General features: G+C 33.3%; 2 protein-coding genes across 4 annotated transcripts in view; both read left to right on the top strand.

The window, feature by feature from the left end:
• Positions 1-5,291: 5,291 nt before the first annotated feature.
• Positions 5,292-15,678, top strand: LOC123686050. 3 transcript variants are annotated; one of them, XM_045626003.1, is made up of 3 exons: positions 5,292-5,465; positions 12,251-12,330; positions 13,107-15,678. In XM_045626003.1, exons 2-3 carry the CDS (start codon positions 12,274-12,276, stop codon positions 14,883-14,885), a joined length of 1,836 nt encoding a protein of 611 aa, XP_045481959.1. In that variant the 5' UTR covers positions 5,292-5,465; positions 12,251-12,273; the 3' UTR covers positions 14,886-15,678. The 3 variants fall into 3 exon arrangements, with proteins under 3 accessions (XP_045481959.1, XP_045481960.1, XP_045481961.1); XM_045626004.1 differs by lacking the exon at positions 5,292-5,465 and adding an exon at positions 11,820-11,905; XM_045626005.1 differs by lacking the exon at positions 5,292-5,465 and adding an exon at positions 11,893-11,910.
• Positions 15,679-19,461: 3,783 nt separating this feature from the next.
• The window catches only part of LOC123685898 (tyrosine-protein kinase Dnt-like), a 48,135-nt gene continuing 39,905 nt past the window's right edge, over positions 19,462-27,691 (top strand). Inside the window, exon 1 of the mRNA XM_045625758.1 lies at positions 19,462-19,593. Within this exon, the coding sequence (XP_045481714.1) occupies positions 19,497-19,593 (97 nt within the window). The 5' untranslated portion in view covers positions 19,462-19,496. The remainder of the gene's footprint in view (positions 19,594-27,691) is intronic.

The following is a 27,691-nucleotide window of genomic DNA, read 5'->3' as shown; positions in this document are numbered from 1 at the left end:
GTAATATTTTGAATAGGAGAATTCGGGTTAGTAGGTATTGAAAATGTCATTGACACAATATTGAATATGGTTCAGTTTGTGTTATTGTTATTGCTTTCGATCCAATAAATAGTGAAACTTCATTGTATCAATTTCGAATACTCATCTATTAGTTTATTTGAGTATTTCATCTAGATTTTAATCAAACAAAGACAACATTATACAGGGTGTCCCGGGAAGAATGCGACAAACGAATACCATGAATTAAGGACATCATGGAGAACCCGTATCTAGAGGTTTCAATCGCCTGAGTGCCTTCGTTTGGGATATACAGGGTGATGTTCATCTTACGAGTGAAATTTCACTGTTGAATAACTCTTTAACTAATCGACCGAATAATTTCAAATTTTGAAGTTTTGTCACCCTTTCCTATCGCCTTCCTTCAATATTTCTGAATTCGAGTAAATCAGACCCGGACTAGGAAAATTTCAGACTTTTCCTATTTTCGTGAATATTGGATCACCCTGTACGTGAACATTATGATTTTTTTCCGTTTTCGGAACAACACAGAATCAATTCATTATAAAAATTCTAAATCAATCCTTGACACGGTCATACAGGGTGATCAATAAACATTCCCTTATGAGTGAATTTTTTTTAGTTGAATAACTCTTCAAGAAATCCACCGAATGATTTCAATTTTTGAAGTTTTGTCTCCCTTTACTATCGCCTTCCTTTAATATTTCTGAAATCGAGTGAATCAGATCCGGACTAGGAAAATTTAAGACCTTTTCTATTTTCTTGAATATTGAATCACCCTGTATGTTGATATCATGATTTTTTTCGTTTTCATAATAACGAGGAATTAATTCATAATAAAAATTTCCAATCTCTGCTTGGCGCCATTATTCAGGGTGATCAATAAACATTTCTTCATGAAAGAAATTTCATAGTTCAAAAAATTTTGAATTTATCGGTAGAATTATCTCGAAAATTAAAGTTGTTTCACCCTTCACGAATGTCTCACCTAAATTTTCCTCAAATTATTTAGGAAAACTTTCAATCAACAAGCTGGATAAAGAATAGAACAAAAACAGCAAATAAATTGAAAATATTTGATCTTGAAAACAATTAATCAAAAATAAAATATTTTCAGTTCAGCAGATATTGTTCAAAATGATATTCCTCCATTTTAATGCATTTTTGGGCACGTTGATATGATATAGTTGTTTCACAGATTTCGCTATCTTATTCGGTTGAATCGGTTGTACTTCTTTCATGAGGGAATGTTTATTGGTCACCCTGTATGAGGGTGGCAAGCTGAGTTTTAGAATGTTGATTATGAATTAATTCGTTGTGGTTACGAAAACGAAAAAATTATGATATTGACGTACAGAGTGATCCAATATTCAAGAAAATAGAAACAGTCTAAAATTCTGTAAGTCCGGATCTGATTTATTCGATTTCAGAAATATTGAAGGAAGGCGATAGTAAAGGGCGACAAAACTTCAAAAATTGAAATTATTCGGTGGATTCCTTGAAGAGTTATTGAACTAAAAAAATTTCACTCATAAGGGAATGTTTATTGATCACCCTGTATGACCGTGCCAAGCAGAGATTTAGAATTTTTATAATTAATTTATTCTTTGTGGTTCCGAAAATGGAAAAAAATCATAATGTTCACGTACAGGGTGATCCAATATTTACGAAAATAGGAAAAGTCTGAAATTTTTCTAGTCCGCATCTGATTTACTCGAATTCAGAAATATTGAAGGAAGGCGATAGGAAAGGGTGACAAAACCTCAAAATTTGAAATTATTCGGTCGATTAGTTAAAGAGTTATTGAACTGTAAAATCTCTCTCATAAGATGAACATCACCCTGTATATCCCCAACGAAGGCACTCAGGCGATTGAAACATCTTGATACGGGTCCTGCATGATGACCTTAATTTATGGTATTCATTTGTCGCATTCTTCCCGGGACACCCTGTATATCTCTTCATTGGATTTCCACGATATTTTTACGTTATAGAACCTGAATTTCAGTTTATGAAATCATGACTGTATGCGTCCCTTCGTAATTTGGGGTTTCACTGATACAAACATTATGAAAATAATTTTTCGTGATATTTTTGTAACCTGAAATAAAGCCGCGACTAGACGTTTACAGCCTACTTCGATGTTAATAATTCCTGATTGGACTTCCTTGGGGAAGTGTATTTTATCTTTCGGCAATTCCGGTTGCATCACAGAGAGACATGAAATATGTTTATTACTATTCATTACATATAAAACTTACTCATAATAGCATCGAGTTGGCTATATGAATATCTATTAACCTGCTACCATAAGAATCATAATGAAATCGAAATTTATTGAAATAGTTTCGGTGGTAGTTTCCGTGTGTCCAACGCCAGATGCGAAAAGTCGGTCATATCCGTTAAGTTGATGTGAATCCCGCCTATAAAACAAGTGAAAGTGCCGTTTTGTTTGCGTGGTATTGACTCCGTCTACATTCAGTAGGAGTAATAAGTAGACGTACATTACGGATGGAATTGTTGCGAAAAGTTATGACAAGAACTGGATGAATCATCGATTCTTCCGTATAGCACGTTTTGATGGGTGTAAAAAAAAATTGGGCCAATGGTTATCATGATCCGGTATATTCAAATGATGAAACAATTGAATTAGTGATTTGCTTCGGGTGATTCCTAGTTTGGAATAGTGATATATATGAAAAATACAAAATCTGTTATTGTTCTGGTCGTGATACTTTGAATTTCAACTCTTCTTGAATGTCAAACATTTGCGAAGAAAAAAAACTGTCGTTAGGTACTTCCGGATTCCAAATAAAATATGTTATCAAAGTTTTTTTTTCTTTTAGGGGTAGGAATTCGTAGTGGAAATATTTATTGAGAGTTATCATAGGGTATATATACCAAATTACATATTTGATATTTTTGTGCCATAGGTACATTTCCCAGAAAAAATTGTTCAGCTTAAAAATTAAGGGGTTTCCAAATTGTTCTACCAAATTTCATGCAAATCGATAGGACTGTATTACTTCCTGAAGTAATGAACGAGAAGTAAGTAATAAGAAGATCAATGAATATTGAAAAAAATTATGTACTTACTCAACATTAATAAATTAGAATCCAATCTCTTGATTCCATTCCCACATGTGAAAGATCAATTAATTCTTTAGTTTCCATTGAATTGTTCTTGGTCAAATTTTATTCTTTTTCCTATTCAAAAAAGGAGCCTGACTAACGGAGTAAAATTGCATCAATCCATTGACACAAGCATCTTGTGAAATTTTGTGTTAATGGCGTTACTGGAACCATAGAAGATTCAAGAAGAAAATCAGCCAATATTTCTGCGAACACAAAACTAGCGGAGTTGGGATTGAGAAGTAGCCAAAATTTCCGTGGCTATAGTACCAACTTTGGGTGTCATTATAAAATAACAAAAAAAAAGCTTCGTCGAAAATTTCAAGGCGATTACGAGTCATCAGAATATTAGAAAAGAAATATCTACTATTTCCTTGATAACAGATCCAATCAGGCTGAAATTTTGTTTCTGAATATGGCTGGTCATCAAAACCATAGAAAACAAAGCAGGAAAAAGAAAAAAATTATCTAATCATTCCGATCGAGTAGATATAAAATTAAAATTGACAGCTTCATGCAAAATTTCACAATTATACAGAATGTTTATAAATTGGAGGTACGAAAGAAAATGAGAGATTACTTGGGTTATTTTAAGAAAAAAAAACCTATAAATATGGGCCGATAACGCTTTCTTCCAGATACAGGGTGTTTCTTGTAGTCCTACTTTTCTGTGATGATTATACCAGCTTATCGAATCCTAATTTATTTTCTCTACAGAATGGGGACATAAGTACCAAAACTTATAATAATCTATTTATTCATTACAGCTAACCTACTTTTTTATAATCATTTGGATTTTCCTAAGAGTTACTAGAGAATTTTTTCTCGAAATTTTAAGCAGTTACTACAAAACTACAAGAAACCAAAAAGTTTAGTACTGGAACTAAGTTTCTTTTTACTTTTTTATAAACTACCAGTTTTCGACCAAAGAAGTTATGGAGGAAAGAAGCAGACAATGTTCAAGAAGAAATATCACCCTGTAAATTTGCTTTCAAAGTTAGCATATTTCGTGATAAAAACTACAAATAGAAATATCTATATCAAATTTCAATCGAATATCTTGTGAATTGCAGAAGCTATAAGAAAAAAAATTAAATTCCAACACCCTGCATCTCAAAAACAAAGCGTTCATGTGCCCATGTTTATAGCACACTTGTTTCTTAAAATTATCACATGATGAAAACTTTAAATTGAAATATCTTTGCCAAATTCAAGTTTAATATCTAGTGAAGGGAAGGTTCTATGAGAAAAAATCAAACATTAACACCCTCTATTCGAAAACAAAGCGTTTGCGCCCCTATGTTTATAGGACATTTTTTCTTGAAATGACCCAATGAATCTACCGTTTTCATTTGTACCTACAATTTATAGGAACACCTTGTAGAACATTCAAGAAGAATTTTTGAAAAGAAAAACCCAATATTTTTCATTATTGAACCAATCTGGTTGAGATTTTCCGTGTCTATATAGAATAATCATTTCAAGCTTCTTGAGTTGATAGCTACATCAGAATCAAAGTAAATGATTGAATATTAAAAAAAACTCAATAATTCCGTAACAACAAATCCGACCTAGTTGAGGTTTGGCAAGTAAATATAAATAAGAATTTTAAGCTTCAGGTAAAATTTCGTACTCACCGTGTTATTAGAATTATAAAAACAAAAAATTCACGCATAATATCGAAAAAAAAAATTAATGTGAGAACTTCAAAGCGGTGAACATTTATTCCAAGACGATAACACAAAATTACATAAGACCCTCAAGAATGCAGACAATACAGTTATTTCTTACAACCAGTAATCACCCCAAAGGTGCACCTGCTTGATTGCAAGGAACCCCAAAATGTTAAAACGGAAACGTAACCGGATACATTCAAGAAGGTCCGTTATGTCGATGGAGAAAATCCAGTAGGGAAAGTACCGGATCTGGGGTGAAAAATCCGATTGTGTAATCGGCAAAGGTATGCCAAAATATGATGACATCGGTTAGTACGAAAAATCCTGAATCCGAATACAATAACATAAGAACTAGAATCCGGGCTAATGAAGCTTTCTGCGGAGCTTACTTGCTCTACTACCGTCTATACGACAGAGTGGGGACCTAACTTTCACAGCCATATATAATCAAGAGAAGATTTTAAGGTGTATTACTCCTTTAGCGCCCATCACCTCGGTTGTGTATGAAAAAAAGTGGCTGCATTTTTGTTTTAGAGGAATGTTAGGTGCCAGTGTTTACGTGTGATTGTGTTTCGAGGATATATTACGCAGTGTTGAGTGATCACCACTGACTTGCCATCAACAAAATTTGGATTAAGTGTAAGTGTGTAAGGGCCAAAAGTGAAAAAGACCGGAAAAATTTCGGAAAAGTGCAGTTGTGGATCCAGTCTTCCAAAAATTCTGTGTTGTGCCTAAGGAATTGAATTGTGGAATCTATTGACCAATTACTAAAATTTCACCCCAAAAAAAAATACAAAAATTGAACTCATTGTAACGAAATTTCAGGAAAAGATTTTTTGAAAAGAATCACTCGTAACATGATTTTCCAAAATTCAAAGTTGTTGTAAAAACCAGTATTTTCCTCAAGAAATTCAATGACATTCAATGTCTTAAAATTCTTAAAATACTCGATGAAAAAATATCGAAAATCACATGTTTTAACATAGTAATTCTTACATATTTTTTTGATAATAATGTCTATTAATCATCACCAAACAAAACCCTATCAAATTGACGGAAAAAAGGTGGTTCACCTTCCAATAGATTCGCATAATTCGATTCCAGAAGAAGCAGCACAGAAATACTGACCACATCGAAAATTCCGAAATTTTTTCTTCATCCAAAAAACACCTGTCGAAATAATTGAAAAATGTAACCTATTTCTGTTGGAAATCTCTCGTGTCGGAAGATATCTCTTCTTCATCGAAAGCGAGGCCTTGCCTATCATCTGGTCAAAGGGGACCTTGAACCCAACAACTCGGTTAAGGTTATGGTCTCCGGAGTCAACACTAGTACCCTAGTTTTTGAACACGTAGATCCACCGTATTCAGTTTACCTGTAATGGCTAAAATCAAGATGATAAGAGATTTCGACAGGTTGATTTGCTATAGGCCGGCTATACTCTGCCTCTGTGTAAGAACAATTTATTGGGCACACAGTGGAAAAGAAAGCAAGCCAGTGTGTCAAGTTACTTTCTTGCGCAGGCGTTTTCTTAACAGGTGTTGAGTCTATCATGCATTAACATTTCCAATCGATTTAATTTATTTGCAAAATTTTATATGGGACACATTTACTCAGAGATAATGCAGAAGCATATTCATGGGTTCGGCAGGTCATTGCTGAAATCCAACCGATGAATTATTGATGAAAGAACTACTTATGATTCAAATAAAATCCAATTTTCGATCAATGTAGCGAAAAATCTTTCGAAAAGTTCTAGTAAAATTTTAATTCAACATAACTGCTAACTTGAAGAAAAAACATAATTAAATAGTTAATTTTTCACTTCCCTATTTAATTTTGTGCAAAATCAATATGTGTTCTTCCTCAATGAATTTTTGGCGTGAACAGTTTGAAGGCATACATTTTTTTGTGGAAGGTTTGTATCTTCATTTCAGTTTTTTCATTTTTAAGTTTATTAATTCCCATTAAAAACGTATGGAAGCCTTCGAGGAAAAATGTAACAGCATTAAAATTTTCACAATTCACGTTTCGGAATATGTAAAAATCAATGAAAAAACCAGCCCGTCCGCTTTCCAAACTTTTTCTTGGAAATTATAACAGCTATCTAGATGAAATAAGAAAAAAATCATTTGATATACCATATTGATCAATTTGTATTTTGTATAGAATTGTATTCATAGTGAATACAATTGTTTTTACCCCAAAGTCTCTATAGTCTCGGAGTTCTGAGTTTTTTGAAATTCTGATTCAGCGAATCAAAATTGAAAAAAAAAATTTCAGAAACTAATTGATGTAAAATCATAAAATTCGGCGTATTTATTATCAAGTTTATACTGAATACAATTCTTTTTACCCCAAAGTCCTAGCTTCTATAGTTTCGGAGTTCTGAGTTTTTTGAAATTCTGATTCAGCGAAACAAAATTGAAAAAAAAATATTTCAGAAACTAATTGATGTAAAATCATAAAATTCGGCGTATTTATTGTTCAGTTTATACTGAATACAATTCTTTTTACCCCAAAGTCCTAGCTTCTATAGTTTCAGAGTTCTGAGTTTTTTGAAATTCTGATTCAGCGAAATAAAATTGAAAAAAATTATATTTCAGAAACTTATCGGCGTAAAATCATGAAATTCGGCATATTCATTTTTAAAATTATACTGAATACAATTCTTTTTATCCCAAAGTTCTATAGTTCCAGATTTCTGATTTTTTTTTTTAAACTATGATTCGAACTTCGGAACGTATCGAAATATGCATTCAAAAAGGAAATGAGGAACCTAGTGTCCAATTTGCAGTTTTCTTAGGATTAATAGGACGCATATTATGTTTTCGTTTCACCAATAAAACAACAGAGAAGTAAATCAAAATATCCGGTAACTGCAGACATAAATTCGGAAGAGTGGGTTAAATAGATTCAATAAAAAAGTTTAAAATCCAATTTGAAACATACCCAACCGATCCTGTTCGTATTAAATCATATCAACCATTAAATTTGTCTTCATTCCACCAGTACTGTCCAATTAAGTGGCAAATAAAACGTAACTAAAATTGATATATTATTCAGTTTGAAACGCTTCAAACACATGATTAATAGAACAGAAAAATGTATGCTGAGATACGAATAGATATGTGTATATGAAATAACTGTTATTGATAGTATTGAGCAATTTATGCATTCATGAGGATAACTAGGGAAATTGATGTTTCAATGAGTGTATTATGGTGCTAAGAGCTTATGAGAAATTAATTACTATCATCTCTGTTCACGTATGATGCACAATTGAACAAGATTTTTCAAGTTGGTATTTCGGTATCCGTCACTTCACCATTAGAGTTTTTAAGAGATGGACTGTAGAGAAAAATTTAGTTTTTCTCGGAATGTGAAACTTTCTAGATTGCGTTTTTGGAATGTTGGATTCGCATAATGTAAATCTCTTCAGGAGGAGAAATCCAGATAATAACAAAAGACTTTTTCATGGTTCTGGACATGGAATTGCCGGATTTCTAATTTTCTGATTGAATTACTTGCGTCACTCTAACAATCAACTTATAAGAACGTTCTACTCTATGCATGAAAACAATGGGTGAAACTTCTTTCCACATATAAATTGTCAAAGATCAAAAGAATAGAGTCATATAACATGATTTCCCAATTTTCCTCAACAACAGAAACACAGAAATTCCAAAAGTACAGAATGATCGCTTTCTCGATTTTTTTTTCATTTCCATTTTGAACTTGAGTGGTTGATGCGGCCAAGCAGCACAAACGGATGTTGAAAATAATTCTAGGCTCTGCCTTATGGTATTAGATCACACAAAACTGAACCGAATAGAAAATGCATGTTCTACTTTCTAAAAACAAGTATGTGAAGCTCTTTCCTCAAGCATCTGCATTTCTTTTATTTGCCATTGAAACAAGACCTCATTCTTACAGACGCAATTATTAACGTTTTCATCTGAGATAATTTCAATTAGGAAATGGAAGTGTTCAATTTGCCTCGCTTATTCAATTCGATTCGTCCTCTACCATTTAAAAGAGAAATTATGTTGATGAAGAAATTAACGATTTTTTTAGCAATCAATTTCTGAGGAATTTCTCTTACGCTAAGGCTGAATTTTTTTTCGATGGACTTTTTTTTCAGGGTTCGGTGTTAGTCCTGTGTGATGTTTCGGTGGTGAACATTCTTTACTGAAAAATTTCTCGCTGTTTCTCCTGAGGAGAAATCACGATAGAGTTCGCGCTTTCTGATAAGACAAGGTCGTTTCAATGTCTAGTGAGGATGCTAAAGTAGGTCTCACTCTAAATGATTGTTCCGTTAGTGATCCTCCTCTAACAAGATTATACACTGCTGTCGTATTTCGCTAACCTTCATCTCCTAATTAATTTTTATAATTACAACCATTTCATACTATTACATATAAGAGATGAGGAGAAATTTATTCTAAACCATTGTTTGAAATTCCATTTCTGAGTTGAACTAATGAGCCTTTCACCCGGATTTCAAATCACAATTTAGGCAATTTTATCGGAAGCGAATTCATTTATTTCCTTGATTTCTTTTTATCTCCGGAATAATTTTATACATTCGCGGTTCGAAGATGCATGTAATTGGTCCAGATTGTTAGAAAATAAATATTATTTCAGTTTATTTCACCCAGTAACCTAGTAGTATGGATTCTCGTATTTATATTGCCATATTTTCTTGGCTGAATGATTATCACGATTTTGGAGTCGATTGAAATGGATGATCGGATTGGTATTTTCATTGCCGAGTTTTTATTAACACCTTATTTCATGGATGACTTGCACCAGCACCTAAAAGAATTTCAACATGTCCTATGATGAGAATCGCTTCTCTCCCTACTGTTCTGTCTCACTGAACTCTTTTCCACTCGATTTCGATAACCGCCACAATTTTTTTGAATATTCACCAATTTTCTCCACTGAAGCATTTGTTCAGTTTTAAAGATTTTGGGAAAAGAATAATTTTTCATAATGTTCATCATCAATTTAAACTTTGATTATTCCACTCTCTGAAGATAACTATAACTATTGTTTCGATTATATGAAAATAAATACTTTTGACTATTCAATTAAATTTTCAAGAAAAAGAGAATTCAATCTGTATTCGATTGATATCAATATTTTTTCTTTATTTTCAAAAATGATCAACGATATTTGTTGATATCCCTTCATATTTTCCACAAAGTCTTCTCTGATCAAAATATAGATTTCGAATTTTCAATTCATTTCAATTCAATCCAAAAGAATTTAATCTGTATTCGATTAATATCAACATTTTTCCTTTATTTTCAAAAATGATCAACGATATTTGTTGACAGATTGAGTAATATCCCTTCATATTCCCTTAATATTTTCTGCAGAATCTTATCTGATCAAAATATAGATTTCAAATTTCAAATTCAATTCAAAAGAATTTAACCTTTATTCGATTGATATCAACATTTTTTCTTTATTTACAAAAATGATCAACGATTTTTGTTTACAGATCAAGCATTATCCCATCATATTTTCTGCAAAGTCTTCTCTGATCAAAATATAGATGTTAAATTTTCAAGTCAATTCAGAAGAATTTAATCTATATTCGATTGATATCAACAATTTTTCTTTATTTACAAAAATTATCAACAATTTTTGTTTACAGATCAAGCATTATCCCATCATATTTTCTGCAAAGTCTTCTCTGATCAAAATATAGATGTTAAATTTTCAAGTCAATTCAGAAGAACTTAATCTCTATTCGATTGATATCAACATTTTTTCTTTATTTACAAAAATAATCAACGATTTTTGTTTACAGATCAAGCATTATCCCTTCATATTTTCTGCAAAGTCTTCTCTGATAAAAATATAGATGTTAAATTTTCAAGTCAATTCAGAAGAATTTAATCTCTATTCGATTGATATCAACAATTTTTCTTTATTTACAAAAATGATCAACGATTTTTGTTTACAGATCAAGCATTACCCCTTCATATTTTCTGTAAAGTCTTCTCCGACCAAAATATAGATTTCAAAATGGATGTTTTCTTTTAAAATTTCAAAAGTATATGTTTTGGCTATATATTTTATAACTGTTAATTGAATAATCATGTTTGATAGAAAATCTTCAGTGTCCATGCTTTAATTTCCTCAATATCAAAAGGGGGCAAATTACTATTTTATTGAAGTTGTTAGTGTTGAAACGGTATTTTTTGTTAAAAGGTCGAATGAATAGGATATAACTTTCCCTACCACCAAACAGTATTTTATATCGAACGAAAGTAAAGTTTCACGTAGAGTAAATAACCACGAAAATATGAATAATTAATTCAAATTAATCTAAACCGGAACGACAAGTGGACATTTTGCTATCTTCTCAATTTGCATAAGGAAGTGAAATAAAAATGCTTGGAAAGTAGATCTCGTGCGCCATTTGTCGAAGATGCCGGCAAATATGGAGTTTAATGAGAATAAAATACTTTCAGATCGCTAATTTATTATATGTACACATTCTGTTTGTGAGATCTCGAAGCAGTCAACTGAACAAAATGGAAATGTGAGAGAGCCGTCATATGTATATATGTTTAGTACCCAGAGACTTCGAAGAAGAGAAGTGTGCTTTAAGAGTGTGTTAGTAGGTCAGTCACAATTGTGCGTCTTCTGTAGTGAGACTATCTCTTGTGTATATTTTTCACATCTGACTCTGGATCTACATCCTCGGGTCCTTTTTACTCTCTCTTCGTCGGTTGAGTGAAATGAACAGACTAATTATATGGACAGCGACCGGACCAAGGTCGTTTTTAACTCTCATTCTTCTCGAATTATTTTTCGAGTATTTCGATCACCGAAAAGAGAAAGTCGGATGCATTGAAGATAGCGAATTGAACGAATCGGAGGAGATGCATTCTATATCTTTTTTTTTTTCGAGTGGGAGATATCGCAGCTTAGAATTTTTTCACCTCTTCTTCAGTAGCCGTTTACCTATGAGAACTAGTGTTCGTACCTTTTGAACAGAACGCGTCCGTCGTGCAATTGTTTTTCGACGTGCATGCGGCAGTTAAAATTCACACAGTGTAAGGTAGAAGTATCTCAGTTCACAAGTTCGGTTCAAGTTTTCGAAATGTTTTAATTCAAGAAACTCAAACGTATTTATATTCCGGGAATTTCTTTGGACATTTCAATTTAAATGACATCTTTTCATTCAGTTAATTCTACAAACCTTGAATAAAACATACGTATAAAAAAAAATTAATTTGAATTCAGTATTCAGATCCATACAAAAAATGTTTCACTAGTATTTTTTGTCAATAGTTACCTGCATTACTTAACTTTTTTGTAATAGCAAATGATTTGCAACTTATAATATTATTCATATGGACATTGCTTTGGTTTTACTAATTTTCTCTATTTTTTTTCAGAATATACTGGCCTAACGAACAAAATGACGAAGTCACTCAATCTTCTATGCATCGGCTTACTCACAGTGTCATTTTTAAGGGTAAGAACTCCCAATTTCCTCAATTACATCCAAGGAATTGATTGAAACAATTCCCTTACTTCGTTGAATATATGGAAAATGTTTTCTTTCCACAGTCGACATGAATATCGAATATTTGTGGCTTTGTGACCTACTTTTCTCTGAATAATATGATAAACTTTCATATACTTGCTAGAAGCAAGAGTAATTTTTTATTTGAGATAGTCTTTGATCGTAGATCTGCCATGATGATAACAGACTGGTTATTTACAGGTAACACAGTGAATTCTTCAACATTTAACAGGACTTAAACTCAATTTCGCGTATACGTTTTTTTTATTTTCTGATAGGATCAATATTTCATATAACCTGTGTCAGTTTTCCAATTCTCACCAGAAAATCTCTTGACTGTGCTACATAATTCTTAAATGGAAGATACTGTAAATAAGGAGTTAAAACGTGTGTTGAATAGTTATGATTATACATAATACCCTCATAAGATCTATAATAGAATTACATCAACGATTTTCTCTTCATTATGCAGGTACCAGTGCTCGGTTAGAAAAGCTTTTCAACATTACATTTATGAAATGTTTATCTAAACGTTCAATTCCTATTTCATTTTGTCACTTTCAATTCTTATTCGGAATAATTTCAAATAATAAAATCAACATTTTCTATTCACATGAAATTTTTTTTCGGCTGATCTACTAAATATGGAATGAAATAATTTGGATGTGATCTTATTTTTGATAATCGGATTATTCTTTTTCATACCAAATTTTTCATTATTACAGAACACAAAATGCGATGCACCAGTGCCCGATTCGGCATCTCTACCTCTAGAACATAGAGGTCTATATGGGCCACCACTTTCTGGTCCTGGATATGCTCCCCCATCAGGGTTACACCAAGGAGGTGGAGGAGGAGGCTCCGACGACCCTTGGCCTCTTGCAACGCCAGATATGCCTCAAATAAAACACCTGCAAGTCCAATGTGAAAAGACGCACATGCGTGTCAATATCGAATTTGACAGACCCTTCTACGGTATGATATTCTCCAAAGGATTCTACAGCGACCACCATTGCGTTCATTTGAAGCCAGGAACAGGACATCTAAGTGCAACATTCGAAATATTCCTCAACAGCTGTGGCATGTCATCTTCCGCCAATCACAACGCTGCCAACTACGGAGGGCCTACACCAAGTGGAAGCTACGTCGAGAATACAATCATCATCCAATACGACCCATTCGTGCAAGAAGTCTGGGATCAAGCCAGAAAACTTCGTTGTACTTGGTATGATTTCTACGAGAAGGCAGTCACTTTCCGACCATTCCAAGTAGACATGCTTCATGCCGTGACAGCTAACTTCCTCGGTGATAACTTGCAATGCTGGATGCAAATTCAAGTAGGCAAAGGTCCATGGGCATCTGAGGTATCAGGCATCGTGAAAATTGGTCAAACTATGACTATGGTTCTAGCCATCAAGGACGACGAAAATAAATTCGATATGTTGGTGAGGAACTGTGTAGCTCACGATGGAAAGAGAGCACCCATCCAACTTGTCGATCAATACGGATGCGTTGTAAGACCTAAGATCATGAGCAAATTCCAGAAGATAAAGAACTTCGGACCATCAGCCTCAGTCGTTTCCTTCGCATATTTCCAAGCTTTCAAGTTCCCAGACTCTATGAACGTTCACTTCCAATGCGTCATTCAAGTATGCAGGTACAACTGCCCTGAACCAAAATGCGGAAACAATTTAGGATTTTCTGGAGAATATGGCCTACCAGCCTTAGGACCTAGCGGACATGGTAACAGTTTGAATGCAGAATATGGACCTCCATCTTTACCTGAATATGGTGGCGTTCCTCCTGCCTTCCCAGACCCTAGACATCCTTCAGGACCAGCTGGTGCTTACTCTGAACCCAATGCTGATGTTGTACCTGCTCCTCAAGCTCAGACTTCGTCGTCTTCTACCTCCAATCCATCAAACTTATCTTCACCAGCTCCTAACTCTCAATCAGGCAATGACATCCATTTGCCCCCTCCACCACTTCCAGGACACCACGGTCAATACAATACAGTGAAGAGGAAGAGTGACATCGAGGGTGAATTTGAAAATAATCTAGCAACACTCGGAGGACGACCAAGGTCTGTTGAAAATTTGCCAGCACAACTGCAAGGTGTGAGACGAAGAAGATCAACTGATACATTCAACATCGTAGTTAGTCACGTATATAAAAGGGAAGCACAAGAGATGACAGACGTGAATACGAGTAGAACAATTCAAGTTGTGGCACCTGGAGATGTCAATTTCGCCCTTAACTCAGCACAAAATAACGAAACTGTAGTCATTCAATCGGCATCTTCAGGGGACGCAGAAACTATCTGTATGTCGATTCCCAGCTTTGTTGCTGGTCTGGTTATGCTTCTTCTAGTTCTCATTGTATCAAGTTTGGTAGCTGCTTTCTTGTTTGTCAGAGTACGAGCTATTGACAGGAAAGGAGTTGTTCCACCATTCATGCACGCCAGGGGTTACGATAACGCTGAATTTGTTAAAGTTGCAAACTGATAATCGAGAGACTGGATAGATAAGTTCGTCAGCATCCAAAGAAAATGAATGAGCGTACAACGAAAACTATTCTGTGGCCATTTCTATTCAATTCACTGAAAAACATGATGAATTGAACGAGAAAAACGTCACATTCTTCTTTCCTTTATTCTCATTATGTAACTTTTCACAATTGTGAAAAGTTCTACATATATTTCGATTTTTCCCAATACTTTTTGTCATGGCCACCTCATTCATTATTTTCACGAGTATTTAATACGAGTGAATGAAAAACAAAAGATTCCTCTTCCTATTAACTTAAATAGCTAAGTAACTTATTTTTCTATTCTTAACTTATTTCTGTGTGAATGAATAGTGAGGAAAAAAGTATTCGATTATATTGAGAAATGTATCGGAATTCAAGTTCATGCTTTCTGAGCATAAAATTGTCAACTTCGTCGTTTAGATGAAGTAAAGAACTAGTCTTGTATCTAGGATGTAGTTCCAATGTACATAATTTCACCAGCACAAATACTCAAAAACTACAATTCGATGTGAAGAATGTCTACATCTTTTGCTGTTGGTTTTTCTCAAAACTGCAATCGTTAAAATTATTCAAATAACAATTGAAATGATTATTTATGGGGAATTAGACCAGAAGTACAACGAGATGAGAATTGTTTCTTGGATAGTTTTGACTACGTTGCTGGAAGTGACAGTATTACTCGAAGTTGAACTAACTATTGTAAATTATTGAGTTGAATATTATTTATTTTTATTAAATTATTGTATTATTAAACAAATCAAGTTAAAATGTATTTTATTTATGAGATCAGAGGAAGTGACAATAACTTCTACCAAAAATTAATTTGAACATTTGAAAACATTCCAATGTATCACAGAGAACACTTCAATTATTTTCTGGCTAAGATGCTGATATAATTGTTCATCGATTTTTCTTTAATAATATAGCTTGAACCTAACTAATCTACACAAAAACACAATTGAAATCAACATATCAAGTTTTTAACGATAGGTACAAGTTGTTTTCATCTTAATTTTTCTGTTAGCTGTGCTGGTCTAATTTATTCGAGTTAGACGGAATTTTCCAGGAAAATAACTTGAAGCTTCCATTAATATGGAAATTGCTTTCTCAGAAGCAATTATATTCAGAAATGACCCAGTAACTGGAAAAAAAATTCACGAGAAGCCAAATCCAATAAGATCCATATTAACCTTGAAAATGAAGGAAATGAATGAGTTGCATATATTGATTAGTGAATTGAGGGTGTTAGAAGCATAATTCAAAATTGATAGGGAAAAATATCCACTCTGTTTTCATGACAACTCATCCATTATTAGGAAATTAATACTTTGGAGATTGTCGAATTTGTTCTTGTCCAGAGAAAATATTTTTAGAAAATGAAAAATTTTCGTTTCCCCCTTTAAAGTGTTCCACTATTGTTAAAAACGGGTGGGCGCGGTTCAACAGACATCTGTTAAATGTTTCGAGGTTACTCATAATAATGGAGTATTATTGTAGAGGTGACACTTTCTCTTATCCGGGTACTTTTTTATGTGTACCGCAATTTGTGGAGCGAAAGCTATTGCATCATTCCGCTTAAAATCAGTGAACTTTCATCACTGGGTCAGTGCTGGAGGGAGTATTAGAGAATTATGTATAATAGAATAAAAGACAAAAAGAATAAGGACATTAAGTTTTGATAGAAATAAATTTAAACATCTTCTGGAACAATCTCATGATGGAAATTTGTACCTCCCAAAACAGAATTTTAATAGTTTTTTTAAATCTTCGAAAATTCTTTGTTTCTGAGTTCTGGGGGGTCAAATTTTCGTTGAGACACCCAGTATACCTATATACACATATACGATATCTAAACTATGTGCAGGGTGTTCCTGAATTGGAGGTGCAAAGGAAAATCAGAGCTTCTTTGAATAATTTTATGAAAAAAGTCCTATAAAATGCTTTGTTTTCGAGATACGGGGTGTTTCTTGTAATCCTTCTCTTTGTGATGATTAAAACAGTTTATCGAATCTTTATCGATCTTCGCTACAGAGTGGATAAATGAGTAACAAAACTTAAAATTAATTTATTCATCACAGCTGACTAACTGGATTTTTATAATAATTTGGATTACTAGAGAATTGTTTGAAATTGTTTTCTCGAAATGTGTAGCAGATTTAAGTCTGGATCGAGGTATTGAAGGTTAAATGACGCTACATTCGTTGTTGTTCGAAAATGGATAAAAATGGGTTTCGTGAATTGATAATGCCCCTTGTCCCAAATCGATGAAAACCATGGTCAAATTGGACGAATTGCGCTTCCAACTGCTTGAACACCCAGCTAATTCTCTAGGTCAGGACCCCAGTGGCTTTTTGCAGAGCTCAAAATAATGTTCCAGCCAAAGGCAAAGACGAATATCTCTACAGAAAAGTTATTGGAAAGTTAGGAGAGTGTTGGAGAACATGTATCGCTCTGGGAGGTGACTAATAAAGTCCAAATTCAGGGAAAAATGGCATTTTCCTAGTTTCACCTATTGAGTGATGTGTTATCGAAAGGGGTAAAATCGAACCTTTCTAATATTCTGTTGAAACTAACACGTAATTTTATATTTTCATGAAATGTCTCTTCCCTGACTTATTGAGTGATTTATTACATTCTAACGGCTCATATGAACGTAAAAAAATGCATTAACTTATATGAATTCAAATAAGCGCATAAAAGCATTTACTTCTAGTCAGGTATTTCCTTATTTCTTACGTTATTTGTTCAAATTTTACATTTAGTGGGTACATAATAATACTCAACATGAGTTCGTCGTTTTTCTTTTTGTCGTGATAGAAATTGTTGTTTTGGTTTTTCGTGTCTTCAAAAAATTGATAAGTGGATTCTTTCATTTTTGTGATATACTTAGAGTAGATTTGACGCTGAAAATATGGCTTCTGCAACAATATTTGCTTTCATGAGCAAAATCAACTCAATCAAATCATTTTCCCAAAATATTATTCAATTAAGTAGAATTAAATCTTGAAGTTGAAGTTTGAAGAAATATATTAGCTCTCAATGTACAGGGTGTTCCATAATTGGACGTACAAACGGAATTGACAGATTTATGGATAAAACAAAGCGTTTGCATTCCCATGTTCAAGTCTTATGAACATGGGCCTGCAAAAACATGTTTCCGTAATACAGGGTGTTTCTTGTTGCTCTACTTCTTTGTGAACATTATACTTTATAGAATCATTTTGAATCATACTGATCGGAAAAATAAACGCCAAAACTAATAACTGAGATTTTGAGGAAAAAAGCGGGCACATTTCAAGAAAAAGTATCACCCTGTAGATTTGCAATCGAAATTCAAATATCATATGATGTAAACTACAAATAGAAATATCTATGCCAAGTTTCAGTCGAATATCTTATGAAGTGCAGAAGCTATGAGAAAAAAAAATCAAATTTTAACACCCTGTATCTCGAATACACAATTTTTGCGGGCCCATGTTTATAACACTTTTTTTTCTAAAAATTATCCGAGGAATCTCTAATTTTCGTTTGTACCTCCAATTTAGGAACACCTGTATACAGCCGATCAAGTTCTCAATCCTGAGCTAGATATATTTCCTGTAATACCAGAAGATGACATGTCAATCAGTCTATAATGATATTTTTACTATGAATGAATAGTGAAATGTATTTTCTAATCATTATTAGTGGACATACATCATTCACATAAATAATAAATTTATGTCTTTATCTACCCAAGGAGTGAAGCATTCGCCAAATTGCAATCTAATAGAGCTTTCAATTTATTTTGAAGGCATCATTAATATTATTCCCGATGAAGATTATATCAGATTGTCAGATGAAAGAAATGCTCGTATCGAAATTTTGAAAAAAGGATATTGAAGCTGAATGAACAAGTTATCTCATCCATATAGTGGTTAAGTTGGAAAACAAATTTCCAAGTCTGTAGGCCAAAAATAAAAAATGAAAAAATTTCGCAGAAATTTTAGACACTGTATTCATTAGGATTGAGCAGCGATACACGTTTCTTGAAAAATTTTGTCATCATGAGATCTCTAAACTTCAAACTTCAAGCTTCAAAAAGCTTCTTTTCAAATTGAGATACGACCATTGTTATGAAAAATACAGCCATTTGAAAAACCGCTTAAAATTTCGAATTTTATTTTGATCCTCTAATTTATTCCCCAAGTGTATTTTGAAAATTTTCCATATTTTCATATATAGCTTCACTCAAAAACGTTTATCACCATAGATGCTACATCTATAACAGCTTAAGCTTGTATTTTATCATTATAAACAGTCAGAACTAATTCGCAACCTAATTTTCCGTGTGAAAATCGTGAAAATATTAGCCTCAGGTGGTGACCGGCGCATTCGCCAATATGCAACTTGACACCCCCATCCGAGCTATTTCAGTTTAACAATATCGGAATTAATTAAGGGACCAAAGAATTCCAAGTATTCGTACGAAAACGTCTGGTGTCGCGTTCAATCGCAAGAACGATTGGCGGTGTCTCAAAAAGTGACAGCAATAGGCTCTGCGTCCCTCAGTAGCGGCAGAACCGCGCAGTAATAAAGTTCGAACCATGCGGAAAGTCCTGTTTCTGCCCTTAATTCTCGCGCTGGAGGTTTACGCACATTTCAATTTTTTCATAACACAAGAAGAAATGTTCAGGCTTTTAGGTAAGTAACATTGAGGACCTCTGAAAGCGATTTTTGTGTCAAGAATTTATTTTTTAACTGAAACAAAATATTATTGTTATTTTTGTTGTTGAATGTACATTAGATTCATCTCTTAGCATGTTCAACAAACTTGTTGAGTTTATATTCGATGAACTCGTTTGATATAATGTGATTTATTTTGTTGAGTCACCTGTTTGATTCACGACTACCACGAAGATTTAAAATTATCTAAGAAAAAGTTTTCAAGTCGAAAATTCACACTCGTTTCAAATCTTAAAGATAATACGGTTTAAATTGAAGGTGCAAAGAAAAATGAAAGATTTCTTGGACCATTTTAAGGAGGTAAAAAGAAAAATGAGAGATTCCTCGGATAATTTGAAGGAGGAAAAACTCCCATAAACATGGACACGTAAAAGCTTTGTTTTCGAGATACAATGTGTTTCTTGTTGTCTTACTTTTTGTAATGTTTATACCAGTTTATCGAATCTTTATCTTCACTACAGATTGGATAAATAAATGCCAAAACTTATGATTTATTTATTCGTCACAGCTTACTTACTGTAACTTTATAATAATTTGGATATTCCTGAGGATTACTACGGAAATTTTTGAATTTATTTTCTAAATCGGTAGCAGATACGACAGAACTACAAGAAACAAAAAATGGTAGTGCTTACTGGACCAAAGTCTCTCTTTAAGTTTTTTTTTAAATTACCATTGAGTCATCAAAAAAAAATCTAGAGAAAGAAGCGAGCACTGTTCCGGAAAAGATATTACCCTGTAAATTTGCAAAATTAGCATATCACATGATGAAATCAGTCATATATTTCACAAAATATTATTCAATTGAGTAGCATAAAATCTTTGAAGTTGAAGTTTGAAGAATGTGACATATTCCTCGCGTATTTTAACAAAAAATTCCTATGAACATGGGCCTGCAAACGCTTTGTATTCGAAATATAGGGTGTTGCTTTTGTCCTATTTTTTTTGTGAATATTATAATACTTTATTGAATCATTTTCATCATTACTACTGATCGAGAGAATAAGCGCCAAAATTAATAATTAACCAACGGAATTTTTATGATAGTTTAAAGTTTCCTGAAGATTTAGAGAGGAAAGTTAGAAATTTTTTCTCTAAATCGGTAGCACGAGAAATCTAGAAAGAACCAAAAAGTTCAATACTTGATTCTTTTTCCATTTTTTTGACTCTCAGTGGTCCACCAAAAAAAAGTCCTGGAGAAAAAAGCGAGCGACATACAAATAGAAATATGTATGTCAAACAGATACGACAAAACTACAAGAAACAAAAAAATGAAGTACAGGACCAAAATCTCTTTACATTTTTTTAAAAATTACCAGTGGTTCATAAAAAAAAATCTGCAGAGAAAAAGCGGGCATTGTTCCATAAAAAAATATCACCCCGGAGATTTTCATGCAAAATTAGCATCTCACATGATGAAAACTTTGAATTGAAATATCTATGCCAAATTTAAGTCAATATTTTGTGAAAGGAAGGTGCTATGAGAAAAAACCCAAACTGTATCTCGAAAATAAAACGTTTTGCAGGTATGTTGTATGCTTTATGTTTGGAGTACAAGAAAATTGACCGATAATATGTGTTAGTTCGAAATCCAGAAATTCTTACGCTTAGAGTATCAAAAACCAAAGTTGTAGTTATAATAGCTCTCAGCAACAAAGTTGATATTTCAATTAGGTACTTCTTGTATAATGTGAAAACCTGTCCGAAGAATTCAAAGAGGATAGAATTTTCAATATGGAATTTTCCCAATTAATTTCTTGCGACTGGATGTATAATTTTTCAATTCTCAACAGGACGCGTCATAATTTCTATCAGATATTTGTTGCTTCCGAACTTAGCTTGATAGGAATTCATTTCAAATAAAACTATGATAAACTTTATCTAATTTACGTAAATCATCAGTATCTAAAGAAAGAAATCATCTATCTTTATCTTTCAGAGGCATCTAGAGATTTTTATTGAAAATACTGAATAAATGAAATAATAAATCTAGAGACTATAAGCTGAGTTGTCATACATGCCCTATAATATAAATTGGAATATCTGAAAAACCTTTCAAAAAGAGGATACTTACAAATCAAAATCAACAATGGTTTTTATACTTTACCGATGTGCCTTGTCCCTTATGGTTTGTCATTCTCGGACGTCCCTTGATCGGTAAAATACAAGTTAGCCCATTTCGAACAGTTAGGACAAGTGTAGGTGTAGAAAAAGTATATACAGCAAAAACAGTTGCAGTTGCATATGTATACTTCGTCGAAATGGAATTGAATAAAAAGAAAAATCAATATACATCTGGATAAAAACCGAAAAGTAGATCAAAAAGAACAGTAGAATATCAGGAAGTAAATCTAAATCGAGAAATCAGCTTCAAAAAACAATTAGAAAAAATTAGAAGAGCTAAAATAACTCTGCGAACGATACTCAATGTAAAGATAAATGGTCCCTGGAAAATAAATTGATGACAATCAAAACCAAGATATCCAAGCAGAATATATGTAGGTGAAATATGTCAGAATGAAGAAATTTCAGAAAACATGATAAAAGTTATACAAACGTCAACAGGCGCGTTAGTAATCAACAAGTTAGGAAAGAACTATAAATTAAGAAAATAGAAGAAATACTCGAAATATTATATCTTAAATTATATATTCATATAATCAATATATATGGAATATTGAAAATATCAACATCATTCCGAGTTACTTTCTGGTTCCAAAGGAACTGCACATGAAATATTTTCGATTGTAACATCTATTATTATTTTGCATTATTGAAGTTAACTCGACTTTATTCTTTGTTCACATTGCGTTCTGTCTGTCCCAAACAATAAAATATGGGATAAAATGGTTCCTAGGAAAACCACTAAAGTCGCCCTCGTATTTCGCAAGTAAAATACGAGTATAAAAACTTACAATATTCTCAGCCTCGATATTTTGTGGCGCCAATGAAGTCTCCAAAACGTACCCTAGATAACAGAGGGGTGAAACTGGATCAACAACGGATGAAAGGATTGCAAAACAAGGTCTAGCTTTACTCGTCTCTGGCTCATATATTCATCTCGGATGTGCTCACAAAAAGAAAATTTCAACTATACATATTCAACAGATCAGAAACGTTTTAGCATTAGTTTTAAAATGGACTGCTGGGAAACAATATACATATTGTTATTGACTGCTGGAAGTGTGTCATGGAAATCGAGGAATATTAGCAAAAATATTCTCCTCGTTACTCATTTTGACAAAATATTTTAATAATAATCAAACGCCATCTCACTGTAATGGAATTAATGATATGATGAATTAATATGGAATGCAATTCTTTATGAGTGACTCCGGAATAAGTTATCAGATATCGATTTATAAGTTGCCCATAAAGCAATTGCTATCAGTCAAGAAATCCATTACAATACGATATTAAATGGTTTGCATTATCATCAGTAGACTTGTATAAAAATCCTAATGGAAAAGGAGTAGTACTATTTTATGTGAACATCAATAATGATTTGCTGTTATGAACTTTCAATTTGTCCCCACGTTTATTTTCTATTGAGGAAGTGTGATAATAATTTCATCCAATATTTCTTCATAGCGATTTTACTGAAATTAAGAAATCATTTGCAGAATGGTAAATTGAAAATTTAAAAGGATTTTTTTTGTAAAATTTAGATATCTCGAAAATTTTTATATATCAACAAATTAACTTTTTCAAAATAAAATGTTCATGGATAAAATGAGATTTTTCTTGGTTGTAGGAATAGTTGAGTTTATGGCAAAAATACCCTTAGATAAATTTCATATTCATACCGATATATGAAAGGGTGAAAATTGAATTTTTCGAGCATGGGAACAACTCAAAAACATGATATTTTTATAGAGCAGGTTTGAATCGAAATTATAAAAGACAAATTCATAACCCTAATTCTTACGCAGAAATTTCATGTTCCCAATTTCTTCAGAATTAAAGATACGATCAAGAGAAATTCATTACCTAGTTGTAAAATAATGGTTTGACGGTTCATACTGAATTTAGGGAAAGAATTACATGAATACGAACTTGAAAGCGCTCGCAAAAACTCCAAAATTCACCTCAGTGCCTTTCTCATTTTTAAATATATACGTATCAGGTGTAGCAAACAATTCTTTCCTTAACTTTTTTCAGCTGGATAGTTATTGTTGATTGATATATCGATTAACTTGTATATTATACCAGGCTGTTCCTTAAGAAATAGTATAGTTGGGTTTTCTGTTTCAATTTATCAAACAAGGGTAGAGTTTATTCGATGTTGAAATTTCTTTCGATCTAATTTTTGCACAAATTTGAGTGGGTGTTTGGCTTATTATTTGGAAAGGTGATTATAATATTATTTAGCCAAGTGAAAAATAAACAAAAGAGATTCTAGAAACAGTACATGTATAATTCTCGCCATACGTAATACGTAATATATATTCTACATTTTCAAATCGAGTATTTCATCTTGAGTATGTTTTTTGCATTGACTTGTCATACAGGCTTCAATCTTCAATTCAATATCCCTTTTTCCATGCTCTTTGCTTTCCTGAATTCTCTTGCAAAAGATTCAATACAAACACGAAAAGGCGTAAAAGTATTTTATTGAATGCTTCAGCTATAAAAACTGATACTCACCTTATTTTCTCTATGAATCGAGGGATTTTGACAGAAAACATTAGGAAATGAATTGAAATCCGTGGAAATTCAGATAATTAACAATTCCTTGTGTTTTTGTGCGATACAATCACTAAAACATTGATGGGTTGTTTAATTCAGAGGAAGTTTAGTCAAATTTACCTGAGTGTAATACAAATTTTGAATGACCAACTACTTTACTAATGATCTGACTGGACGAATTTATCCAATTAAATAAAACTTTTCGGTTTATCGAGTTGGTCATTGCGATAAAGTAGCTGCTCTATCATTAGAGTTTAATAAGTCCTAAACTTTATTGGATATCGTGAAGGCTTCTTCCGATATTAACGCAGTTAAAAGCAGTTATAGGCATCTATATACTCAGTAGATGATAAAATTCCACACAGTAGTGCAATTTTAACATCAAAGTATACTGCTTATCTTTTTGATTTTACCATTGATACACTGTTACAACTTGAATAAAATAATATTAGACTTTAATTCATTATTAGAATAATAATAAATAAAAAGAATAATTAGAATTTTTTTGAGTACACTGGTAATTTAAAAAAAAACATATCATAAAATGGGACTTTGGACCAGCACTTCACTTTTTTGTTTCTTGTAGTTTTGTCGTATCTGCTACTGGTAAAAAAAAAACAATTTTCTAGTTATTTTCAGGAATATCCTAATTATTAGAGATCCAGTAAGTAAGCTGTGATGAATAAATAAATCATAAGTTTTGTATGTATTTGATAGATGGTTTTTTTCTTTAGAAACTAAGCAATGATTTACGTAAATTAGATAACGTTTATCATTGTCTCATTTGAAATAAATTCCCATCAAGCAAAGTGCGAAGCCAACAAATATCTGACAGATATCATGGAGCGTCCTGTTCTAAATGAATTGAAAAATTTCACATCCAGTCGCAAAAAATGAATTGGGAAAATTCAATTTCGAAATCGTTTGCCAATGGAATGAGGTTATATTCGATTCCCTCTTTGATGAACATTCCTCATTGAACCTTGAAAATTCTGCATGGCAATTTTCACAGTTGGCGATTCTGAAAAAAGAGTCCTGAAACCTCGCTTTTCAACATCCTGCCATCTACGCTTCATGTGCAGCACCGGCTCTAAAATTTCTACGCTTCTGGCGAATTCTACCCTTTGTCTTCATTTTCACGAGGGTTCGTCATCATTTACCCCCTGATGACATAATCTAACTGCGGCCCTCAGGGTGACTAAGTAGACAGGATGAATCTACATTATTACAGGAACGGTTTGGCACTTTGTATCGCCACAATTTAGGTATTTATGGTAAAATTTTGTATGGATTTCTGTACAATCGAATTTCCGGGATATAATGTCAATTGAAGATTCACTCAAGCGTTCTTTTAAGGAAGTACAGAGAATTGATTAGCTTGAAAGCTAACTTGGAGAGTTCTTTTTGTCCCTTAGTTGGCACAACTTCCTAATTCACGTCGAATTTGAACGTCTTCTCGATTTAGTTTGTTTATAAGAGGTTTCATTTTGGTATTAACAAAAACGAGTATATTTCAATAGAAATCAATGAATGCTCATTTTATTTTAAAGAAGAAGGTATGCCATGAACGATGAGAAAAGATATCAGCCAAATGGCTGCCTCGGCTACGGTTGCAGTACTATATCCTTTTCATGAAATTTTCCAATTCGCACATTTACGGCTTCATGTCTATAACTTTGCGATTGTTTCGCCGTCTTGATGAAAATATACGTCATCCACATCAATATCTTCAGTTTCTGTTATAGAAAATCCTTAATTATAGCATATAATCCATTGCACCCGTCTCATTTTCGATTAAGTAGGATCCTATCACACCACCAGCCCAAAAACCGCAAGAAACAGTGACACGTTGAGGGTGGAGAGGCTTTTCAACAATCAATATAGGATTTTCCGAGACCCAAGAGCGACAATTTTGAATATTCACGTAGTCTCCGAGGTGAGAATAAGCCTCATCACTGAAGATTATTTTTCGATGAAAATTCGGATCATTTCGATGCCTTAGGACCTAAGTCTTTATGCAAAATACGTCGTTGTGATATGCCTAATTCTCAAGATGGAGGAAGAATCGACAAACACTACACAACATTTCAAGCTACAACAACAATATTCTCAGTTGTTCTTGAACGATGCACATGGTTTCGATTCTTCACATTACTAACTTGTTCCAAAAGCTTACATTTTTCCACAAGTTTCTCTATAGCCATTATTACCAAATATCGAGAGGTCTTCAACATTGACTGCTGCCCAGAAGTCGATTTAGGAAATTGCGCCCAAAAAACTTTTGAAGATTGGACTAATTACTGGCATTACTTCAGGAAGGGTCTATTACAAAGGAGATAGAATGAATAATATAAGGTTTATCAAAAAGAAATCCATCATATTTGCATGAAAAATAAGGCTTTAATTACCATAGTTAGAATGATCCGATTTATGTCAAATTTGCGCCGTTTTGTTCGATAACTTGTTGCCATTTTGAGGGTACTATCATTATGCCTCTCTCATAGAAGTCTTCGTCCCTATTGGCAAAAAATTTATACAATCGATTCTCCCAAGCCTCTGTTGAAGCGAATTTTCACCAGCAAAATTGTTCGCTATTGACAGGAACAGATGGTTATCACTTGCTACCAGGTCCGGACTATAAGGTGGATGCATAAGAACCTCTCAACAAAGCTCTTGGAGCTTCTGGCGAAGACTCTATAGATATGTGTGGCCTGGCGTTGTCCTGATGCAACACGATTATTCTCCTAATGGCCAAATCTGTCGATTGATTCCTTCAGACGGTCCAATTGTTGACAGTACAGTTCCGAGTTAACAGTTGTGCCGTGGAGGAGCAGCTCATTATAGATAATTCCCTGTCAATCCCACCAAATATACAGCAAAAACCTTTTTGGCCGTCAATCCTAGTTTCCGCCGGCTGATCGCGTTTTGTCTACAACCGTTTTCACTTGACGTTGTCGTAAGTGATCACCAAATGCTTAAAAAGTTAGTCGATTCTGATGCGATACAGCAGCGTGTCGCAGATGGAAATTCGTTCCATGAGGTTTTTTGCGTTTACTTGTGTGGTACCCATACATCGCGCTTCTTCTTGAGACCATCCTTATGCAAATGGTTCTGAACGGTTTTGTGTAATCTTTAGCTCTTGGACAATCGAAACACGACGGTCGGACTCGACAATGTCCTCGATTTTATCGTCATTTTCGACAATTGGCTTTTGAGTGCATGGTGCATCTTTGATATCGAAATTACTGGAACGGAATCAACGAAACCAAAATTGCGCGTATCGAATTGCGTTACATTATCAGGACCATAAACACTATTTGAGCTACCTGGCGCTCAAACTAAACTAAAGAACTCATAACAAAACTGT

Source organism: Harmonia axyridis, chromosome X, assembly GCF_914767665.1.
Source record: "Harmonia axyridis chromosome X, icHarAxyr1.1, whole genome shotgun sequence".
NCBI classification, from domain to species: Eukaryota; Metazoa; Arthropoda; class Insecta; order Coleoptera; family Coccinellidae; genus Harmonia; species Harmonia axyridis.
The sequence above is the reverse complement of the archived record's forward strand: the minus strand, read 5'-3'. Positions and strand labels throughout refer to the sequence as shown.

Coding starts and splice junctions, on each gene's coding strand:
- LOC123686050 (XM_045626003.1), top strand. CDS start 12,274: ATGACGAAGTCACTCAATCTTCTATGCATCGGCTTACTCACAGTGTCA. Junction 12,331..13,106: donor TCACAGTGTCATTTTTAAGG/GTAAGAACTCCC, acceptor TCATTATTACAG/AACACAAAATGCGATGCACC.